Raw genomic sequence first — 25,450 nt, forward strand, 5'->3', positions numbered from 1 at the left:
TAGCGTTTCTGGATGAAATAACTAGATTTTTTTTTTGTAATGTGCTTTATTCATTTGTTTGCTAAGTGAACAGAAATTGGCTATGTGGTGGACTCTAAATGCCCTTGACAATAAGCAGTGCATTTGTCATAGTTTTATCATGTTGTTTAGTTACAGATGAAGTCCCATGTTTCACCTTATGTAAATCAAATAGTCATGTTGCAGCCTCATGCATCATGATATGATGTATTATATATTTAGAAAAATCACCCCAAATCCCTTTCCCCCTACATCTGAATATACTTTACACTTAGTGATTCTTGACCCTAAGGTGAAGATTTGATTTTATGTGGTTCTTTAATTTTTTGCATTGACATTTTATTCAGTATCATCTGTTTTGGGTGTTTCTTTCTCCATTTGTTTGCTGGCAAAGGCAGTTGAAGAATAGAATTATTCATTATTTAATATAACTCCCCAGACTTCTTTCTCACTGCTCCTGGGACCCTTATCACATTACAGAGGTGATATGTTTTATCCACTTCTGTGCCTTTCAAGTAGAAGCCTATTTTATTTATCTCTTTTGTGTCCTTCCCCTTATTTAGTACATGGCATATTAGAGACACTTAATGTATCCCACAATATTCAGTTGTATAGGCTGTACACTACACAACAGTAGAGGGAGCCATTTATATTGTGTATTATAAATGTGTCCCTAGAATTATGCAGTATACAACTTCTATGGTGTTCTCGTAAATATTTGATTTCTATAGTTTCCTATGCAGAGAAATGATATTTTGTCATTTATTTATAATAATAATGCTAGAAAACCTTTCCATTCATCTTCATCTATAGTTATATTGAGACTCTGAATATGTTTTGCTGCCAGCAGAAATTATTTTCCTTTATCATTAGGATATTATTTGTTTTGAGCCACAGAGATCAACTTTGCCTAAGTTGAGCAGCAGAAGAAATAGTTGGCTTATTTTGATTCGATATTCTCAAAATCAAAGGAAGAACTGAAGAATCAGGCATCAGGAAAGATAGCAAAGAGGAAAGCTCTAGGCATCTCATCTACTGAGTTTGGATGATTCAGAGCCATTCATATTTTACTATATTATCTCTTTTCCATCCTCTGAAAATATGGGTTTCAGTGTTGGGGGATAATCCTATGATTGGAAGCTGATGACTAGAATACACTGACCAGAAAATATGATGCAATAGAAGATGATTTCCCAGTGGAAAGATGCTAGGGACTAGAGTTGGGGAAGGATAGGATTTACCTCAGGACTATGAAGGAACCATTTGGCTTCGCAAAAACCTTCCATTATAACCCTGGGAATAAATGTTCTGATTGAGAAAAGTCTTGTCTTGCCCAGACTTACAAGGTTTCCTGTTTTGTATCTTGTATATTGAAGGGGATGGTGACTGCTTGGAAAAAGTAGTTGCATGCTGTTTACCATGGGAAAAGTTTAGAGTAGGGCAGCTATAGTGATTGTGTTTTATGAAATAAAATTTGGATGTATCTTCCCTCATTTATCTAGAGTTTTCCTTCTAATTTTGGTACATATTTTCAGAAAGATATATATATTTACTATAAAAGTTATTAATATGAAAACTCCCAATACTGACAATCAAATTATTTACTTCATCAAAATTTCTTTGCTTTCTTTCCTATTTACTTTTTAATAATTTACCGAAAAATGCATCTACTTTTCAACATCCATTCTGTTGGGTCAGTAGACTTTTAAGGAGTATGCAAGCAACCTGATAGGATTATATCATCTATATACAGAAGAAGTGAAGATTAGTGTACCAAGTGCTAACAGCCATCTTTAAATTATCAAGAATGGATTAACCAGTTTTGTTTTTTGTTTTTAATTTAAGAAGGAGTTTTGCTCTTGTTGCCCAGGCTGGAGTACAATGGTATGATCTTGGCTCACCACAACCTCTACCTCCCGGGTTCAAGTGATTCTCCTGCCTTAGCCTCTTGAGTAGCTGGGATTACAGGGATGTGCCACCACGCCTGGCTAATTTTTTGTATTTTTTTTAGTAGAGACAGGGTTTCTCCATGTTGGTCAGGCTGGTCTCGAACTCCTGACCTCAGGTGTTCCGCCCGCCTCGGCCTCCCAAAGTGCTGGAATTACGGGCGTGAGCCACCGCACCCAGCCTGGATTAACTAGTTTTTGGATTTACTAGAATACAAAAATAATAGCATATTTGCGAAAAACAGTAAAATTTGTACAAACTGGTAAAAACGTTATACTGTTTCTGTTGTCTGGAAATATACAGTAATCAGTAGACAGCACAGTGTAACATTACATTATGTCTACTGTGTTTTAGGGATAACCTGCTCCCTTGCCAGTATAATGAGGTGAGCTTTGCAGTGGGCAGCAGGCCGTCTTTAGAGCAAAGGTTCCTCTGGATGCATTATAAAGGCAAACAGAGGTAGGGGAAACATGTCCACTAAAACAAACTAAAGCCAAGTATTTGAGGGTGGAGTTAATTAAGTAAGGAAAGAGAGAAGGGATAACATGCAAGCGGGCCTGAGTCTTTGCCTTGCTTAAGTCCTAATGAAATACTGGAGAAGTGTTCTCAGCTAAGAGAACCACAGGAATAATACATCTTCCACTGATACTTCATGAAGCATTCATGTGGTAACCTATCATACTTGGATTATTTTTGTTATTTATAACTAGAGAATGGTAAATGTATTCCTAAATTTTGGGTGTGATTTAAATGAATTAAGTTTATATTAAGTTCATTTTGTGCCTTGTATTGAAAAGATATTATTTAAGGTTATGTTTTATCTTCTCTATTTTAGCTCTACCTTTTCCACATTACTCTCATAATTGAGTCTATATTTGTTTCATATAGTCATCTCTTTCAGAATTTTCCAGGAGAAACAGAGAACAATTTTAATAATTAATGTTGATATTAAAATACTTCATCCCTATCTTATACTCATGGCTAGCAACAAATATTTTTTCTATCTCCAACCATTTGGAAGAAAAATAACAATATTGCAGTAATCACATATTTTTTACAATAATTTATAAGTAAAATAATCCCCACTTGTTGAAAGACATTTTTGAAAAACTATTAAATATCAACTGAACATCTTATTGAGGCAGGTTTGCAGTCTTTTAAAGCATTTGGTGAAAGTAGCTGCATGATATAAAATGTAATAATAAAATAAGGCCTATATGGCTTGTTTCTATATATATTTAGACCTAATGCTAACAATAAACTAATGTATCATTTTACTGCACTTCATTCCTATATGGTAGGTCACAGATTAAGTCCAGTTCTTTTAATTATGTGAGAATCTGGCTGTCTAGATAATCAGAAAATGTTCCCATTATGAACATCTATAAACCATAGCAAAAAATACAATAGGCATACTTTCACATGCACAGATGAGCCAAAAGCAAGTTTAGTAAGCATCTAAGGTAATGTGGTAGCTTCCCTGAGGGAGTTTTTTGAACTAAAAAAATCTAGGTTTTTATGTTTTAATGAGTCTGTGGAAAGTGGGGAAGTGGAACTGAAATGTTTACACACAACTAGAATTTGCAGATACTTAGATCCTTAATAAAAGTATGAACTGGTAAAAGTTCTGCCAGCAAGCACAGGTTGTGAACAAGGAAACATTCTGCCTCATCCATCACCCCAGGTTAGGACAAAAATGCTTCCTCTGGGTATTCATTACCATGAATCTGATTTCAAAATTGAAGCACTTAGTGAAAGCATATGCAAAACTGCTCTGAAGGGACTCTCTTTCAACTTATACCACGAGGCGACCACAATTAACATCCTACTGAATGAGTTCATAATAGAATTCCAAAATGACCAATGACAACATATTCCATTGTAAGAACCCAGAGGCATATTAAAGAATAATAATTTTTAAAAAGCACTAACAGGGATTATAAAACAAGCATGTCCACCTAATTAAAAACAATCAAAAATTTCAAAATATGAGAATAAGATGTTTTGGGGAAAAACAGTTGATTTGAAAACTGATGAAAATAAATGTTCTCAGGAAGAAATATGGAATATGGTACGTATACTTAAAATTTCAATTTCTAAATTGAAGAGCAGATTAGATCCAGCTGAAGAGAGCATTAGTGGATTGGATGATAGACCTGAGGGATTCTCCCAGCAGGCTACATAGAGTGGTTAAGAGATGCAAATACACAAAGGTGCCTGAGCACTACAGACATCAGAATGAGAACTATCATATTCCTAAAGAAGTTCTAGGAGAAGAGAATGGAATGTCAGAGGGATTAACTAAATAGATAATGGTAAGAATTTTTAGGTGTTCATGGATCTTTAAGTTGAAAATATACCAAGTACCAAAGAAGATAAATAAAAACAAAATCAGTACCTTGACCCATCTTCGTGGGACTGTAGAATTATAAAGACAGAAAGAGTGTTAAAAATTAAGCAGAAAGCAAATGCATGAAAAAGGGCAAAAATTGTAATCAGAGACTTCTAATCAATATTTATGAATGCTGGAATAAAATGAAATGGTATCTTCAGTGTGTTGAGAGTCAATAAAGTTGACTTTATAACAACTCAGTTACTATTCAGTTATGAATAAAAGCAACATAATAAAAATGAAAGCAAAAGAAAAAACAAGCAAAGTTTACCGTTCATAGATAGATCCTCATTGGAAGAGATGCTGAAGAATGTACTTAAAAAGAATAGTGAGATGTCTAGAAAGTAAAGTATAACTGAGAAAATAAATTGCTAAATACATAGGCAAATTGCTACATAAGCCCTGATGGTTTTTAAAAGAAACTGTCTAATTTTAGATTTGAAAAATCAAGATGGAACCATAATTTCAGATTAAAAACACATGAAAAATTGAAGGGAGAGATTGGATTAAAAGAATGTTATATTCTTGCCTTTTTCAGGAGGAAGAGCTTTAGACATTCTAAGGATATGTGGTAGGCAGGAAAAATAATATCCCCTGCAAAGATGTTTATGCTCTAATTTCCAGAACCTGAAAATATGTTATCCCGTATGGAAGAAATGACTGTGCAGATGTGATTGTATTAAGGATCTTGAGGGGGCAAGATTATCCTGGTGTGAGGAAAAGAGAGAGAGAAGAGAGTCAGAGAGGGTCATATGAGGATGGAAGCAGGGGGCAGAGTGATGCAATCATTGGCCTTGAAAATAGAAAGAGGCCCTGAGTCAAGAAATCTAGGTAGCCTCTGGAAGCTAGTGAAGGCAAGGAAACATATTCTCATCTAGAGCTTTCAGAGGGAACATGATACTGCCGACACATTGATTTTAGTGCAGTTAAGCCCATTTCAAACTTCTGGCCTTCAGACTGTAAGGTGAAGTTTTGTGTTGTTTTAAGTCACCAAATTTATGGAATTTTTACAGCAGCAATAGAGAGCAAATATATCATACTTTAAAATGTAAAAGGAATCATACATCAACCACAATTTAATGTTACTTTCAAAGTAGCCAAAAAAAGTGAGTGAAAAATAAAAGGAAGAAAGAGAAAAATAAGAACAAAGAAATATAACTTGGCATTGAATCTATAAAGAGATTCAATGCCATACCCATTAAGCTACCAATTACTTTCTTCACAGAATTGGAAAAAAGTACTTTAAAGTTCATATGGAACCAAAAAAAGAGCCCACATCGCCAAGTCAATCCTAAGCCAAAAGAACAAAGCCGGAGGCATCACACTACCTGACTTCAAACTATACTACAAGGCTACGGTAACCAAAACAGCATGGTACTGGTACCAAAACAGAGATATAGATCAATGGAACAGAACAGAGCCCTCAGGAATAATGCCGCATATCTACAACTATCTGATCTTTGACAAACCTGACAAAGACAAGCAATGGGGAAAGGATTCCCTATTTAATAAATGGTGCTGGGAAAACTGGCTAGCCCTATGTAGAAAGCTGAAACTGAATCCCTTCCTTACAGCTTGTACAAAAATTAATTCAAGATGGATTAAAGACTTAAATGTTAGACCTAAAACCATAAAAAGCCGAGAAGAAAACCTAGGCAATACCATTCAGGACATAGGCATGGGCAAGGACTTCATGTCTAAAACACCAAAAGCAATGGCAACAAAAGCTAAAATTGACAAATGGGATCTAATTAAACTGAAGAGCTTCTGCACAGCAAAAGAAACTACCATCAGAGTGAACAGGCAACCTACAAAATGGGAGAAAATGTTTGCAACCTACTCATCTGACAAAGGGCTAATATCCAGAATCTACAATGAACTCAAACAAATTTACAAAAAAAAAACAAACAACCCCATCAAAAAGTGGGCAAAGGATATGAACAGACACTTCTCAAAAGAAGACATTTATGCAGCCAAAAAACACATGAAAAAATGCTCATCATCACTGGCCATCAGAGAAATACAAATCAAAACCACAATGAGATACCATCTCACACCAGTTAGAATGACGATCATTAAAAAGTCAAGAAACAACAGGTGCTGGAGAGGATGTGGAGAAATAGGAACACTTTTACACTGTTGGTGGGACTGTAAACTAGTTCAACCATGGTGGGAGTCAGTGTGGCGATTCCTCAGGGATCTAGAACTAGAAATACCATTTGACCCAGCCATCCCATTACTGGGTATATACCCAAAGGACTATAAATCATGCTACTATAAAGACACATGCACACATGTTTATTGTGGCACTATTCACAATAGCAAAGACTTGGAACCAACCCAAATATCCAACAACAATAGACTGGATTAGGAAAATGTGGCACATATACACCATAGAATACTATGCAGCCATAAAAAATGATGAGTTCATGTCCTTTGTAGGGACATGGATGAAACTGGAAACCATCATTCTCAGCAAACTATCTCAAGGACAAAAAACCAAACACCGCATGTTCTCACTCATAGGTGGGAAGTGAACAATGAGAACACGTGGACACAGGAAGGGGAAAATCACACACCGGGGACTGTTGTGAGGTGGGGGGAGGGGGGAGGGATAGCATTAGGGGATATACCTAATGCTAAATGACGAGTTAATGGGTGCAGCACACCAGCATGGCACATGTATACATATGTAACTACCCTGCACATTGTGCAGATGTACCATAAAACTTAAAGTATAATAATAATAAAATAAAATAAAGAAAAAAAATATAACTTGGTAAATAGAAATCATAAATAATAGAAATCCAAACATATCAATAATAGAAAAGGATTAAATTCGTTTAAAAGATATTATATAACTAGCTTTTAAAAATTTCACTATGTGCTCTTTATAAGAGACTCAGAGAAAACGGATGTTGAAAACAAAATAAAAGAGATAGGACAAGCAAATATTAGTGCAGTACTGTATATTAATATTTGTTAGTATCAGACACAATCCACCCTAGCAAAGTAAACATATGGATTTTACACGATAAAGAAATAATAGTTCGAAATAAACAATCAAACTTAGAGACTGAGTACTTAATAAACAATAAACTTTGAGATAAACAAAGCAAAAATTAGAATCACAGGGAAACATCAAAAAATTATAACCACAATGGAATTTTAACAGTCTTTTGTCAGTACAATGTAAAAATCAATCCAGAATTGATTATTCTACTTAACAATTGTACATCAGAGCTTTTAAGAGCTAAATGTAATGAGCATATATGGAACTGCACTCCAAAAAATTAAATATACATTTCTAATATGCAAGGAACATTTACCAACACACACACACATACATATATCTATATATACATATACATGTATCTGTATATGTATATATGTATCTATATATACATACACATGTATCTGTATATGTATATATCTATATATACATACACATGTATCTGTGTGTGTATATATGTATCTATATATACATATACATGTATCTGTGTGTGTATATATGTATCTATATATACATATACATGTATCTGTGTGTGTATATATGTATCTATATATACATGTATCTGTGTGTGTATATATGTATCTATATATACAGATACATGTATCTGTGTGTGTATATATGTATCTATATATACATATACATGTATCTGTGTGTGTATATATGTATCTATATATACAGATACATGTATCTGTGTGTGTATATATGTATCTATATATACAGATACATGTATCTGTGTGTGTATATATGTATCTATATATACAGATACATGTATCTGTGTGTGTATATATGTATCTATATATACAGATACATGTATCTGTGTGTGTATATATGTATCTATATTTACAGATACATGTATCTGTGTGTGTATATATGTATATATACAGATACATGTATCTGTATGTGTATATATGTATCTATATATACAGATACATCTATACATGTATCTGTATATGTATATATGTATCTATATATACAGATATATCTATACATTTATCTATATATACATATATACATATATAGATATATGTATGTATTAAATCACAAATACTGCTGATGAGCCAAGCAAGATGTGAATTGAAAGCTAACCATTATAAAGATCAATGTAGATGTCATCGGTGAATAGGCAAAAGTATTGTGCTTAATTTTAAAAGTCATTTTTTTTTTTTGTCTTTTAGATACATCTTTCAGATCCTATAACAAAGAGAGGAAATTTTTTTAAAAGATAATTTTACATTTCTCATTTGTATACACACAAAAAACCCATTGTAATATTGTTTGTGATACTAAAAATTGTATAGAACCTAAAAGCTTATTGCTGAGAAGTTGCTTATATTATGATACACTAATAGCAGCAATAAAAAAAATCCCCAACCAAAACATCACAACTAACTTTTTAGAGCTTACTTTGTGTGTGGCACCGTTTTAAATACCTTATATGTGTTAATTCATTCCCCGTGCACAGTAACCTAAGTTTTTAAGGTTTTATACATGTTAAATCATTTAAATTGAACAATAAACCTAGGTGGTAGATATTATTACTACCTCTATCTTACTGATGAGGTGACAGAGAAACACCAAGGTTAAATAAGTTGCCTAAGGTCACATAGCTAGTAAGAGGTAGATTAAAAGTTTTGCTTTCATATATTCTGCCTCCAAATCTCATAACTCTTATTAAGGTCTATTAAATTTTGCCCTATGAAATCCTAAATAATTGATAACAAGCGTGAAGCATTCTTAGGAATGCTAAGATATAATGTCAGATAAAGAGTAAAAATTATAAAATATTATACATAGTTAGATCCCATTTATGTCAAATAATAATTTCCTTATACCATTAATAAAATGATTAGAAGTCTTTTAAAAATTTTGCCAGTCTTATGATAGAAAATATTATGTTGTTTTAAGTTGTATTTCTTACATTTAAATCTTTGATCTGGAAATAATTTTTGTGTTACATAAAGTAGGTATCTTCCAGTAATTTTTCAAATGGAAAGCCTTGTCCCAATACCAGATTTTTTTGTAATAAAACAATAGAATACTCTAAAATTCAAAACAAGATGGGATCTTACTTTTGAAATATTGTCCATCATATGGGTACTGTCTAATGTCTGAGGATTAATTTTATCATGTGCTATAAAATTTAATTAATCTTCCATATCTTAGAATTAAAAATTAATCTTATTCACAGTTTTATTAGATTCTTGGAGATGACAGATGTGCTTCAATTAATCAAATAACTATTAAAAACGAGTCACATGGTGTCTTGTTTGTACAAAATAATTTATCTTTATTTCAGTTTTCTATTTTTCTTTCTAGGAAAGATTTCTGTGTGCACAAAGATGAACCATGTGATACTGTTGGTAAGTGTAAAAATTCTCACACTTTTGGAGTTCTGGAGAACTTGAACATATCACTTAAGTATAGGAAATTATTTGTGTTCTGGTTATAAAGGAATAACTTCAAAATGTCAGACATACATATTTTCTACCTATATGTTTAATCATTTGTCAGCACTTCAGTGTAAAAGACATGTATCAACTATACATATTGGAGACAATCTTTAAGTGATGCTTTAAGGCTATAATTAGTCCTTTTTTGTTATTTTCTCAGAGATACACACATGAGTTCAATACAATTTTATTATTATTAATAATCAAAGACAAAATATATTAATGACATTATGTTTGACTAATTTGCAGGATAACAGATTATTTTTTGAGTTATGTATGCTTAAAGACCTTTGCAGACTGTGTCGAAATAAACTGCTTGATTCAGTATGATTCTTCTTACATGAAGTGGCAAATTTTTCACCATTTGTATTAGATATCTAAAGAGCCTAAAACAGAACCAGATAGCCAACAGAATTCATGAACCACTGTTCTTCTAATTTTGAGAAAATGGTCACATATATGTTCATGTTTTAAAATGTATCTATATAAATATAAATGTATCTATCCAAAGATACCCCAATCTTTATATATAAATATATATATTTAATTTTAAGTTATGTAGCTGTGTGTAACAATATATTATTGGTAAGGTTCATTTAAGAGTTGTAATCTGATTTTGGCATATCATGTAGGGTTCATTTCTATAGGATGAGCAGTATTTTAACTTGACCATTTTGTTGTGTCTTTTTTTTATAAAGTGAATAATAAATAAAAGTGGGTAGACACAGAACATAGGGATATTAGTATTTTAAAAGATAATTCTAACTAGTTCCATTAACCTAATTTTTCATCAACCTCCTCATATGTTTAAAATCTTAGATAATATAAGGATTTTTGACATATATTATTCATAAAACTTATGATGGAAAGTAGTTATAATAATGTAAGGTGGATGATGATGGAATCAACGAATATTTGGTTCAGAAGGAACTGTCGGCATGAAAAGAGCTGGGCACCTCTAAGGAAAAGCAGAATTGATGTAGGGACCATCTTCCTACTGTTGACTCTCTTGCCTGCTTCCCCCAGTTTTCTTCTTTTCCTATCTGAATCTCCAGAAATTAAAACTTGATATCTAGTTTTTGTTACCCTAACCATGGAAGCTTTTGATTACCAGTAAAGCTTGCCTCAGAATAATAACCTTTTCTTTCATGTAAGCAGCAATGTTGCCCCCAAAAGCCTTTAATAGGGACAGCTCAACATCTTACCTTGCTTGAGCACATGTGAGAAATCAACAACTCAGGCGGCATCTTCCATAGCTATACACACGAACTGACTCTATAGCCTGTAAGCAGCTACTAATAAGAAGAACCAATTTCTGTTTTGATAACAACAGAACTTCACATCTTGCTAAATCTGCTAATTCAAAATTTTGTGTATATTTGTGATATAGTATATGTAAATCTTATTTTCTAATTTAAAACACATTTGAATAATTGAGTACCTCAGTGTGTTCTGATAATCAGAGTATGTAAGATTTGGCAGGAAAGCAATTTATTGAATCTTTAGCTCTATTTGCCCTGTTCGTAAAGATCTTCAAAAAAATCAGTTTTAAATATTACAGCATAGGGTGTGAAAAGTCCAGTGCCCTTCCTGAATTCTCTCTGTTTTGCTGATTCCTTAGATTGTCATCAGCACCTCTGACATCACTAAAGCCTAGTTCTCCCTTCTGTATCTTATGGCATATTTTTTTCCTTTAGCCCAAATATAGACGGGGTCTTTCCCTATGTAGTCTTGACAGAGTAAAATTCTGGAGTATTTCTTCAAGAGAGGTAAAATGAAAACTTATAACAACCAAGTCAAAGTAATTTGTTTCACCTAAACCCCACGAAAACCTTCTTGTCACACTACCTATGCCTATGTCTAGAGTTATATACAGTCAGCCTTCTGTATTATGGACTCCATCTCCATGGATTCAAACCACTTGTGGTTCAAAAATATTTTGTCTAAATAAAAATAAGAAGTAAAAATGCAGCAATAACAAAAAATGCAAATTAAAAGTAATATAGTATAACCATATTTACATAGCACTTACTTTGTAAGTGCTAGGTATTATATTAGGTATTAAATGTAATCTAGAGATGATTCAAAGTATAGGAGAGGATGTGCATAGGTTATAATCAAATACCACCCCATCATATAAAAAGGAATTGAGCATCCATGGATTTTGGAACCAATCCCCCATGGATACAAAGGGACAACTGTATATTTATAAGATTTATAAAGACATTTGTGAGACATAGACATTGTGGTTGCCACCTCATCATCCATGCATCTACCACTGTGTAGCTGCAATGCTATGTTAGGAAAGGGTAGCCCTACGGGGTTGGGTCATGATTAGTCTAGGCCTATCATGGGAATTGTTTCAGGATCCTAGGCCTAAGCCAGTCAGTACATGCCATTGCCCTGGTTGAGACATATGATCTGTTCCCTATATTTGCCTCATCAAGCAGAAAAAGGTAGCATTTTTGATGGTTAGAGCTTGATCATATATGCCTCCACTGGATATAAATAAGGAAGAATGCAACCCTGATCACTATAATCAGGAAAGAAACTATCCTTACGATGAATCTGACATCATATACTGCAGAATGAAGAGATGGAAGGTTTCTTTCTCCTGGATGACATTGTTGAATCCTCCAACCCTGGAGCCCAGTCTAATGTTTGGGTTTCTGAATATGTGAGTCAGTATATCCTTATTACTAAGCCAGTTTAAGACTTTTATGTTACTTGTAGCCTAAGGCATAAAAATCTTCCCTGATGTTCATATTTTCATTTACAGGGCAAGAAAAATATGGGGCAATATTAATAACCTCTCTATTGTTATTAAGAGAAAATGCTGGTAAACTGCTCTGTGACTTGTTAAAAAATTAAATGAGCATATATATAGCTTATCAATCATCTTAACAGCTATCAATCTCTAGTAAAACAAAGCCAAATTGATTTAGGGTTAATATCAATAAAATGTTTCATACACATTTTAAAATCTCCTCATGTAATCCAAAGGGATATATTTTTTGACAGATGCTTTTAAGTCATTGTTTACTTCTTTTCTCTTTTATCTATAACCGATGTGAAGTCAGCCATTTTACTTTTTTTTTTCTATAATGAAAATATAGAGAGAGGAAAGAAGTGGATTTAGTATTTATTAGTTTGGATCATATAGGGTTGAATGATAACTTTAAGATGCTTCTCCCTATCCTCCTAGGTATAGTAAGAGGAAATAACAGCACTTATAGGATTTGAATTTATATTATTAATGTGAGTTATAAATGGAGAGGAATACTTGTATTTTCAAAGCAATGGTAAGATTTATGCTTTGCATTGTAATTCAAACAGTATTTTCATGGACATTATCTCATTTAGTTCCCTCAAAATCTGAACTCTCTAGTTTTGTTATCATTATTATTTTACAGATGAAGAAAGCCCTGAAAAACAAAGGGATCATAGATTTTGAAGTCAGATATCTAGATTTAAATCAGGGCTATGCTACTTACTGACTATGTGAATTTAGGCACACTAATACCTCGAAAGCTTGGATTCCAACATCTTCTATCTCATAGAATGTTGTGAAACTGTGACAGTTGCAAAACAGCTAGTTAACTGGCATTTCATCTACACCAGTTTCTATCACATCCTCTTATTCTCCGTGGAGAGGTTACAGATTTGCCCAGAATCCCTGATAGTAAATGGTAGTGCTAGACTCTACCTCAGATCTTCTGACTGTACTGTCACCTTTCTTTTATAACATAAAGCATTTTTATACAATAGATAAAAATACAACTAGAAAACTGAATGTGAGAAAAATGTCTTCAGATGAAGATATAGAATTAAATTGGAAATGACAAACACAAACTTAGAAATAATTTTATTTACCAATATTTCAACTTTCAAACAATAGGATATTGTGCTCATTCGCTGAGTCAAAAGGTTTGTGCATTTTAAATGAGTTGGGCTATGTTAATGTTACAGAATATTATTAAGTAAGTGCTTCCGTTGACAAATTATAGTTATTTACTAAGCTTGTATTTGGAAAGCTACATGGGGGATAAAAAGTAAAAATAATTTTTACCACCTTCTCAATTACACACTTCTTCCTGTTGATATAGTTACGTAGATGGTTTGGTAGGTCAGTAGGTAGGTATGTAGATCATGCAAGAAAATACATGCTATTATATGTTTTAACCCATAGAAATATCAATTTAAAAACATATGTGCATTTTCCTTTTAAATCCCTGAAATTAGGATTCATTTCACAATGAATGGCTAACCAGGGTTGTCAGAATTTAATTCAAAGTTTTTAAAATCTCACATTGAATGAACTATGGTGGTATACTTAAATTTCAAGGGAAATAAAGTATATTTCATTATGCAAGTGGCAACTATCTCTTTGCTGCTACTGATTATGAAGTTGCCTTAATTTTTGTGGTAGGCAGAATAATCGTCCTCAAGAGTGTATTTGCCCTAATCCCTGGAATTTATGAATATGTTAGGTTACAAAGCAACAAGGAATTATGATAGCGGATGGAATTAAGGCTGCCAATCAACTGACCTTGAAATAGGGAGATTATCCTGTATTATCATGGTAGGCCCAGTATTGTCACAAGAGTTCTTAAAAGTGGGAGAGTGAGGCAGAAAAGTTCTGAGTCAGAGAGAGACATGATTACTAAAGAAAGACAGAGATGCAATATGAAAAGGATTCAACTCATTATGGATGGTTTGAAGAATGAGGGGGTTACTAGTGAAGAAATGTGAGCAGCTTCTAGAACATGCAAAAACAAGGAAATAGAATCTTCCCTAGAGCCTACAGAAGTGAACACAAATAGCCTTTTCAACACTTGATTTTAGCCAGCGAGGTCTAGTGTCAAACTTCTAACCTAGAAAACTGCAAGAAAATAAATTTGGATACCTTAAGCCACTGAATTTGCAATATTACAGGCAGCCATGGAAAACCAGAACACTTTCTAAGTTAATGTTGCCTCCATCATTTAAAGAAAGAATAAAGAAACGTGGTGATTTCAAATCTTTAAACTGTGGTATCAACAATTGTTTCTATGGTTAGTTTTGAGAACTGGTAAAGAGCTTGAGATTAGATAAAAAGTAGTAATTGGTACCATGATATATTAATATATATAAGGAGTAACAAACTCAGGTTCTGTTAACAAACATAATTAATTGTAGTTAACTATTTCTAGCTGAGAGATTAGCCAAAAAACAAAAGCCTATCTCTTCTTTTAACAATTAAATAAATTGAATCAATTCTTTAAAAGCTACCCACGGCCAAGCACAGTGGCTCCTGCCTGTAATCCCAGCTCTTTGGGAGGCTGAGGCAGGCAGATTGCTTGAGGCAGGAGTTCGAAACAAGCCTGGACAGCATGGTGAATCTCTATCCCTACTAAAAACACAAAAAAATTAGCCGGGCATGGTGACACGCACCTGTAATCCCAGCTACTTGGGAGGCTGAGGCAGGAGAATCGCTTGAACCCAAAGGCAGAGGTTGCAGTGAGCCGAGATGGTGCCACTGCACTCCAGCCTTGGCAACAGAGTGAGGCCCTGTCTCAAAAAAACTTACAATAAAATAAAAATAAAATCTACCTACGAAAATACTAGGCTCTGATGATTTTTGTAGTTGATTTCTATGTTCCAAAGATGGATTATTTCAATGTTATACAAACTATTTTAGAAAACAGAAAATGGAGGGATTAAAACTGTATAAATGACTTACTAAATCCTAAGAGGACAGAGTAAAATAGAAAAATGATAAGCCCTTCTTTATTAGGAAAGAAATGAAGAAAGTCAAAACCAAATATTAGCAGATATTATCTTACAATGCTTTTTTTTTTAAATAGCCAAGTATGGTTATTTTATTGCTGGTTTATTCCAGAAATGCAAGGGTAGTTTAACATTAGAACATTTTAAAATGTAACTACATATTCCAATTAAAGATAAAAACCATATGATCATCTTGTTTGGATAAATGCCTTTCATACGATTCAAAACACATTCATGATAAAAACTCTTGGCAAAGTAGGGAAAAGTAGGAACTTTATTAACCAATAGAAGTCACTTACAAAACAACTTGTAAATATCTTCCCTTTTAAACAGTGGAGCATTAAAAACATTCCTTTCAGAATCAGAAACAAGGAAACAATTCTGCTACCACCACTTCTATTCGACAATGCACTGAAAATTTTAGGCATTAAACAATAAACTAGATAATTGTATTATCTACATAAAGAAAAAACAGATTATGGAATTAAATTATGAGAAATAGGATAGTTTAATTGGTGGTTAGATATCAAATCAATATGCAATAACCAATTGCATTTTATTTTAGTGATAGGCAGTAAGAAATTAAAACTTCTGTTTATTTTATGTAAAATATGAAATATATTGAAATATATCTAATGATAAATATGTAAGACATATGGACAATATTATAGACTATATTACAATTCAATAAAGAAGACCTTGATGAAGAGATACACTCTACCCATGGTCTGAAAGACTAAGTATGATACAAATGTTCATTTCCCTCAAACTGATCTATTAATACAATGCATTCCATTAAAATTCTAACAAGAGTTTTGAAGGAACTAGACAGGATGATTCTAAATGTATAGAGGAACATAGGTCTGAAAATTGCCAAGATACTGGTGAAGAAAATATATGGGAAGGAAGGAAACCTGTGCTATCAGATACCAAGATATAAGTACACAGTAAATATCAAAATGGCAGTTGCCCGTATTTGGAAATTGTTGTATACTGCAGATCACTGGGCAAGGCATAGTTCAATACATTATGTTAAGATGGTTATTCACATGAAAAAAATTTGAGATTAATTCATATGGTTTAAATTTACAAAAACAGGAGTCTATTTTTGATGTAGAGACAGATTTCTTAGAGTACACAGAAATGTTAATCATAAAGGAACTATATTAATATTTAAAATGTATGCATATTAAAAGACATAGTAATGAAAGTGAACAAAAGCAAGCTTCTGTCAGGGAGAGGATACCATATTTCATGGATTTTAAAGTATCTTCAATTTTCATTGATTTCAAGACATATCATTACTTTATGTATCACCAAATAAATAAGACAATGACTAATTTTAATTCTCAGGTATTATTCAAGACATTACAATGTGAAATAAGGTGAATCTTAGAATTATTGATGTATATTAATAGTATTTCCAATACATGTAACCAACAAAGTATTAGAACCCAGAGTATAAAAACAACTTTTCTAAATCAGTAAGAAACAAACAAGGAAGTAGACATGCCAAATAGGGCAAAAGACTCCAAAGACCATTTTTGGAAGATAATACATCAAGGGTGAATTTAAAAAAAATAAAATGGTAAGATGCCCAACGTCATTAGTAGTAAAGGAAATGCACATTCAGATCACAAGCAGATTTCTACTAGTGGGATTGATGAAATTAAAATCTTACCTTATAAAGTGATGGCAAGTGTGTGAATCTATGGAAACAATGTGCTTCAGGAGTGAATTTAAATTGGTATAATCACTTTGGAGAACTTTGGGCAGTATTTAGTAAAACTGGCATTTGTACAACTTGACGTCATTAATTACATTCTTACACATACACCTTAGAGAATCCTATATGCATTAAAGACATGTTTATGATAGAAATGCAAACATATATCCAAGTCCAAAGTTTATCTTTTCTTTTCTCTCAGGAATATAAAGCCCTTAAAACATTCTATATCCCCTGTCCTTATTGTAGGCTGTTACCTTTTTTTTTAAAACAACTTATTTGATTTTTAAAACACACAAGATGTTATGTTTTTCTACAGTCAGTGCTCAATTAGATTTATTCACATATTTATTATTTTTTTAGTTTTTATTAGTTCTTCATTTTTTCTTACAAACCAGTTCTCTCTCCTAATCTTACTTTCCTCCTATTGAAGCAATATTTATTAGAATTTCCCTCAGTAAAAGTCTACTGGTGACACACACAAGTTTTTTTTGGTATGAAAATGTCTTAATTTTACTTCATTTCTTGAAAGATATTTTAAGTGAGTATAAAATCCCAGGATTCTGGATACCTGTTTGGTATTTTTGTTTTTTCAGCACATTTTGAAGATTTAGTTGACCTGTCCTTTGGCATCCATTGTTGCTCTTGAGGATTTAGCTATCAGTCTAATTTATTTTAATGCCATCTGTCCTACAAAAACAGAACAAAAACAGAGTCTAGGTTAAAGTAGACAAGTTTTCATGCTATAACTTTTTTTTTAGGGAGCAGGTTGTTTTTCTTATCATTTCATTGAGTTTAGTTATTTGTGTGGGAGGGTGGGGAAAGATGGTATCTTCTCCCACTCACTTTAATTAGAAGGTTCCGTTCTGAGACTTCACCTTGAACAGGCATTATCTTTGTCCCAGTGCGATGGCTAAGGCTGAACATTTTGGATCTGAGACTGGCAAATGGCTATAGGCAACCAGCACATCGGTGCCAGCTCAGAACTCTTCCCTGCTTTTCCTTCAGCCCATGGAAGGATTTCCCTTAAGAGTGAATCCAACTATGCATTTAAGATGATTTTTGTTATTTTTACTCCATCATTTATATGTTCAGGTGATTTGCAACCAGAATTTTCTCACTGCTGGAAGTAGAATTTCAAGGAAAACTTTTAAAGTACTACTGTACTTTATGTATGTATTTTTATGCATACATATGTTTATACATCTTGCAGCAACACTTAGTCACACAATCCAATTTGCTCAACATTCACATGTTGTGACACTAACTTGGATAATTGGTTTTATAGTTGAGATGTCACTGCAAGTTTTTTTAAAAAAATAGTTTTAGAAACTGTTTTAGAGTTGTTCAGATTGTCTGTATGCCTCAAGGTAGTAATTATTAAACTTTTTGGTCTTTGTACTTCTTTACATTCTTGAATTATTTAAGATCCCAAATAGATTTTTTGTAGGTTACATTTATCAATCATTGCTGTATTAGAAATTAAAATAGATAAATTCTAAAAACATTTTGATTTATTTAAAATTAATAATAAACTCATCAAGTGTTAGCATAAAGGACATGCATTCATAATTTTTACAAAAATTAGCTATATTATCTAGAACAATAAAAATAGTGAGAAGACATGGCTTTGTTTGATATTTTTGAGAGTCTCTTTGTTTGGGTTCTAGAAGACAGGTGAATCTCATATCTGCTTCTGCATGTAAGATGTTTCTGTATGTTATTATGGTTGACCTGTAGAAGAAAATGTGGCCTTACCCAGAATGTAGTTGAAAAATGGAGGACTATTTTTAGATTATTGTGCGTTTTCTAAAACCCATGTCGTAGTGTTCTAAAAGTTTGTGGAATGGGACAATGTAGAATCTGAAAGCATAGGATGAACTTTCACACTCTATTATATTAATATCTATTGGTATATCTTACATTTTAAATGGATCTTTTAACCCTGCATGGCTTTTTAGTATCAATTATCTATTGATTGGAATATATTAGTTCACTGAGTCAGGCAGATCTTCTAAATGTTGACACATTTCACCCTACTATCTATCTATCTATCTATCTATCTATCTATCTATCTAATCTAATCTGTTAATATCACCATCTATATTATCAGAAAAGTATTTAAGTTTTGAGAAGCTGTCACGCTCATGGTGACAGATGAAAGTTTTCCAATATTCTAATTTTTCACTTGAAAACTTGAATTTTATTCTTGGCAAGAGAAATAGTCATAATACCATCAGTTGGTTTTCATAGAGTGACAAGTTCACTTTGTTCATTTTTAGGCAAGTATTGCTCAGATTTCCAAGTCTGAATACTGTTTGTCACTTATTATTTCAATGAAAAAATGATGCTTCATGAAAAGAACAGCTGGCTCAGCTCATAACTCAAACAATCTCACAATACTTTTAACTGAGACATCATATTTTAGCCTGCAACAGAAATGCTTTATCCATACTTCCTTTTTGTTACACAACAATATTTTTAAAATGTATATACTCAAGTGTTCAGATTTGATAAAATGAATAAATGTTACTGCTACATCTGGAAATTTTGAAGTGAAATTGTCATGGTACCCCTCCTGGGAGTAAGCGGCAGTGAATACAATGACTGACAGTGAAGTTGGTGCCATTGACTTGACTAGGCAATTTTACCTACCATTACTTTGGCACCACCACTACAAATGTCAACACAGTTTTAACTTTGTATGTACCTCTTGAAAAGGTCTTAGAAGACCCACTGAAAGGGTCTTATGGAATCCCAGGTTTCTGCATAACCCTCTTTGAGCAATTCTGCCATAAGCTGAGAATGACTGATAATCAATGGGGATAGTCAGTGTTTATGTGTGTGTGTGTGTGTGTGTGTGTGTGTGTGTGTGTACACATGTTTCATGAGACTTTTTAAGGACTTTAACATATAGAAAATTGGTAAATACTTAAAGCTGGCAAAGATAAATGCTGATTGAATAAGTTTCCTGCTATGAATATTCCTCTAATATTTGTTGATGAGAGAGGCTGTGTATCCTTTACCACCAAGTTCCCAGCTCTATGATGCTCTGACTCTCCAGGCATTCTATGGAAACTTAGTTGCTTCAACATCCTAACTTTTTGTTTTTCTGGCTTTGAGCAGGTTGGAATGATCCAGGTTATTCTTCTCTATGCTTCTGAGTATTCTGATTTTATGTACTTGACATATTGTCAAACAGGTATACAGACCACCCAGGAAGCAACTGCCAAAAAGAAGCATATCCATACACTAAAACGTATTTAAATAGCCCTTTATGTCAACACTGTACTGTGAGAATCTCCAGACCCTTCCCTTTCCAAACACCAGTACATTCTTCATACCACATTTCAGCAGAAGTAATCATTTTTGCTAGGTGAGAAGAGGTTAAGCTCATTTTTAAATAGCTTAATTTTTATTAAACAGCAATTTGGCTTTTTTTGTTTTTGCATTATGGCACCTCAACCATAGAGAATTTCAGGGACTTAAAATACTTAAAGCAATTATTGAGGTCATCTTTTTACTTCAATGCCTTTTATGATAGAATTATATTGTTTGTACTGAAAAGCCTTATTAGTTTAATATGCAATATTTTGCCATTTTTAAGCCTTTGGACTAGGCAAAGAATAGGTTAACTTTTGTCTACATAAATCATAGTTTCTAATTGAATTAGTAGTGTAATTACATATTCAAGGGAGTTTCAATACATTTATTGGGGATTTACTATATTCAAAGTCCAATATCAAGCTCTATGATGGATTCAAAGTTGACAATCAGATTGTTGCCCACTCAGTCTAGTGGGACATATACTTTTGCAGAGGAAATTAGCAAGCATATTAGAAGCCTGTGCCAACCTTCAATGGGTATACTTTTATAAAAAATATTTTTTGAAAAATTTTTGAATATTTAGAGGTCTTCACATTTGTGAGAGATGTGTTGTTATAATGCACTGCTCAGTGATTAACACAGGAAGCTTCAATATGCAAATGGAATATATTCAGTGTGGTAGACAGAATTCTAAATATGGCAATCCCAAGATTTCTGACCTCTACCTATTCAATCAAATGCTAATCTAAGTACTGCTGTGAAGGAATTTTGCAGAGGTAATTAAAGTTTTTCAGTTTACCTTAAGACATGGAGATCTAACTAGGTGAAACTTTTTTTTTTTTTTTTTTGACACGTAGTCTCACTTTGTCACTGAGGCTGGAGTGCAGTGGCGCGATCTCGGCTTACTGGAACCTCCGCCTCCTGGGTTCAAGCGATTCGCCTGCCTCAGCCTCACCCGTAGCTGGCATTACAGGCATGTGCCACCATGCCCAGCTAATTTTTTGTATTTTTAGTAGAGACAGCATTCTAGGTGAAACTCTTAAAGCAGAAGCAAGGCACTGAATTGTAGCAACAACCTGCATGAGTTTGTAAGCTGATACTTTCCAAAACCTTTAAACAAGAGCACAGCCTGAATGATATCTTGACTTTGGCCTTGTGAGACCTTAAGCAGAGAACCCAGTCAAGCCCACCCAGACTTCTGACCTATAGTAATGTGGGATAATAAATGGGTGTTACTTTAAGCTGTTACATTAGTGGTAATTTGCTATGAAGCAATAGAAAACTAGCTCATTCTGACTAAAGGATGCATATTATTTCATATTAATTGGGGACTTATATACGTGAAGAAAACAAGTCCACCTTGGATGCAAGTATATACATGATCCTTGGTGAGGACAGAATAAGAAGGAAGAAAATGTTTGTTAAGAAATAAAAGTTAAGGGGAGAAATCAAAGAGATTTTCATTTATCATATCCGATGAGACAGTAAAACAGCAAAAGGATTTTGAGAGGATTTTGGAAGGACTTCATACAATTCTGTAATCATTCCAATTTCTCCATATTTAATATTCATTTCCCTTGTCTCATCAGTGATGAACAAAAGCATATTAAGGTGATATGGCTCTAAACACTTGACTGTGGTACAGAAAGGAAAGGGGTGGGGGAAAACTGGTCCTTCAAGGAGGTAATTTGGATGGCGCCAGCTTGGAATAGAGGAAATGCAAGTCTCTGGGCTTCCAGCAAAGAAGCTAAGAAAACCCGATGGAGTCAGATTGGGCCTGGGCATGACATTAGCTTTGAAATAAAAAGGCCTGTGAGGTTTATTTATAGATAAGGTAAACATATATTTTGTAATTCATACCAAGGAAGTTTTAAAAGTTAAAAGAGACATAATTATGCTTAGACAAAAGCATAAGTTGGGATGCCCTAGGCAAAATAGCCCTATGGTCACTCTATTGTTGATGAACATGTTTAAGACGTTAAACACACTAATCAGAATTTTTAATAATAAATTTAAAATTACTTATTTCAGAAATATTAACCATCACAATTATTTCTATAATTTAGATTTTTCATTATTTAATCTCCCAATAATTATAATTAGACTTAATAGGAATAAACCTATGAGCATTTGCTACATGTATTAGAAGCTGATTCTATACCATTTCTCTTAACTTTGTTTTCATTTAATCCAGATGGCCACAAAGCATTGGCTATTGGCACATTATGATGGTCTGGGTCTCAGATATATTCGATATACAGAGAGTAATAACCTTCATCTTGTACTAAATTCTCATATCTGAGAGGCCTGGAAATATACTTTGAAGATAATATGAAATGTGCTACTGTATCCATTTTCCTCAATTTTTATTGGTTCTTGCATTTCAGATGGCCTTCTTTTCACTTCTCTGTCTTTTTCTTATCATTTATTCAATTTCCTCCAATATTTTGAAACCCCTATTCTGTGCCCAAGTTTGTGTTAGGTGCTAGACGCTAGAAATAGAGTGGTGCCTAAAATGATCCTATTTATATATTCTTTAAATGTTTTCCTTTTTCCTAGCCTTTTATTATTGTTGCCCAGATAACCTAAAAAGTTTCCTATTTGTCTCCCTTTTATACTGAGCCAACTTTTTCTCTTTTACTATGATAGCTTCCAAGAATAAATGTATTGATACATATCTCTTAAACATAGAGAAGCCTTAGTATTTTCTTCCAAATCTGGATGTGAAGGGAAAAAAGGTCTGCCATCAAATTTTAATGATGTTGGTTTGATCAGAAAACTCTATTTTGAACTTAGTAGAAATTTTTCTTAGCATTTTTTGAGCAACAGTATCGGGGAAAATTGGCAAATCTGTTTTTTTCCTTTTTGTTTAATCATTAGTATGCTAATAATATTAATACAATTCATATTATTTTAAAGCAGATGTCCAGTAGGTTAGTTCTACTATGGTGTATAGAATATTATCAATTATTACATGACAAAATATAGAAACTGTATAAGCTCATACAGAAGAAAATCCTTTTGTCAAATATTGCAGTGCTTTGGGACTTTAATATGTAAATAATCTAGTGATACACCAAAGTTGTCTCTGCATTTTCCAGGTCCTTCCCAATCCTGTCCTTTAAGTAGTTGGACAGTGGAAATAACTCTAAATTGTTGAGATAATGGAAATGTTTGATTTGCATCACAGAAAAAAAATACAATTCCCTAGGCAGTTTTCTTTGAGTTATAAGATGCTAGTGTTGGTTTATTATTTTTATTTTTTGCAGAGAAGTAACTATCTCTGTCTAGTTTCAGGTAAACTGGAGTAAACACACTCCACCTTTCTCTCTTCCATTGAATGCACCTATAAAACTTGAGAGAATGGAACACCTATTTGAGGATTTTTAAAAGTAAAAGTAACAGGCTGATTGGGAAGAAGATATGAATTTGAAGTGCCACCAAACCAGCAGTGAGTTTATAATTTTTCTCTCTTTTTGTATTCTCCATCTTGGATTCAACACAGCCACACTTGTAAGTTGTCATTAGGGCCTGTAGAGATAAAACACTAGGAGAAGCCCTCCCGTTCTGGATTAAGGACCAGGAAGGGGCCCTGATGCTCAGAGAAAGTAGGAGAAGCCCCTCCTTTAATGTCTACATTCTCTTCTGCCCCATCTCCCATCTTCTACAATCCCATGATAGCGGCAGCAGGGATAGTAACAGTGGCAGGAAGATGAGCCATAAAAATTTCGATAAATCTTCCTCTCTGATCTGAAGAGCTTTAATCCCATGAGGATGGGGTAAACACCATTGCTTCTCATCTCTTGATTCCGTCTGCTCGTACGTGGAAACAGACATAATTATGAGAACACAGCAGAGAGGTAACTAACTCCACACTTTCTGAAAGCAGGACTGGAATGAGAACTGCATGGAAGTGGAAGGTGCTAAAAAGAGCATGGAGAGGGAGGGGCTTAGGAAAGTGACCTCGAAGCTGTTAACCAACTTGTGCTCAGCCTTAAGCTTTGTATGTGTGGATATGACTCTAAAATTTCTTTGAGAACAGAGCTATTTGAATAGCAATGCAAAGGCCTTGAAAATTGACAATTTAACCAAAACACGCAGAAGCCTTGTAAGTTTGGAACTTATAGCATGAACCAAACTAGGTTGATTTTATGCTAAAAAAATTAACATTCTTCATAAGATTTAAATAAGTCTCCTAATGTTATAGGTAAAATGTCTAGAACACAATTCAAAATTATTTTACATATAAAAACATGAAAATCTCAATTTGCATGGGAAAAGACACCCAACAGATGCCAATTCTGAGATGGCACAGATTTTGGAACTATCTTGCTAGACTAAAGCATTTATTATAAAGATGCTCTAACAAGTAAGGGCAAACATATTTCAAATGAATGGAAGGGTAGAAAGTCTTACTAAATAAATAGAAAGAAAAAGCAAATTGAATTTTTAGAATTAAGAATATAATAATTGAAATAAAATCTCTCTGGATAAGCTGAATAGCAGCATGGAGCTGACTGAGAAAAGAGTCAGTGAACTTTAAGACAAATCAGAAGAAATGATCCAATCTGATAAATGGAGAGAAAAAAGATTGGGAAAACAATACCAACAGAGCCTCAGGAACCAGTGAGTTCCTGAGGCACAGTAGTTATCATGGGCTCCAGGAAAAGAAAAAAAATATATGACTGAAGACTTCTCACATTTGGAAAAAAATTTAAACCATCAGATTTAAGAATCTCAGCAACTCCACACAAGAAATACACAGAGAAATGCACAGCTGGAGACATCATAATCAAATTGCTGAAAGC

The 25,450-nt window shown here is 33.3% G+C and overlaps 1 protein-coding gene across 4 annotated transcripts in view; it reads left to right on the top strand.

The window, feature by feature from the left end:
• The window catches only part of ADAMTS19 (ADAM metallopeptidase with thrombospondin type 1 motif 19), a 283,956-nt gene that overhangs the window by 80,953 nt on the left and 177,553 nt on the right, over positions 1–25,450 (top strand). For all 4 annotated transcript variants that reach the window (XM_054488423.1, XM_063665471.1, XM_063665472.1 and 1 more), the window contains one exon: positions 9,687–9,730. In XM_054488423.1, the coding sequence (XP_054344398.1) occupies positions 9,687–9,730 (44 nt within the window). The remainder of the gene's footprint in view (positions 1–9,686; positions 9,731–25,450) is intronic.

Source organism: Pongo pygmaeus, chromosome 4 (assembly GCF_028885625.2).
Source record: "Pongo pygmaeus isolate AG05252 chromosome 4, NHGRI_mPonPyg2-v2.0_pri, whole genome shotgun sequence".
NCBI classification, from domain to species: domain Eukaryota; kingdom Metazoa; phylum Chordata; class Mammalia; order Primates; family Hominidae; genus Pongo; species Pongo pygmaeus.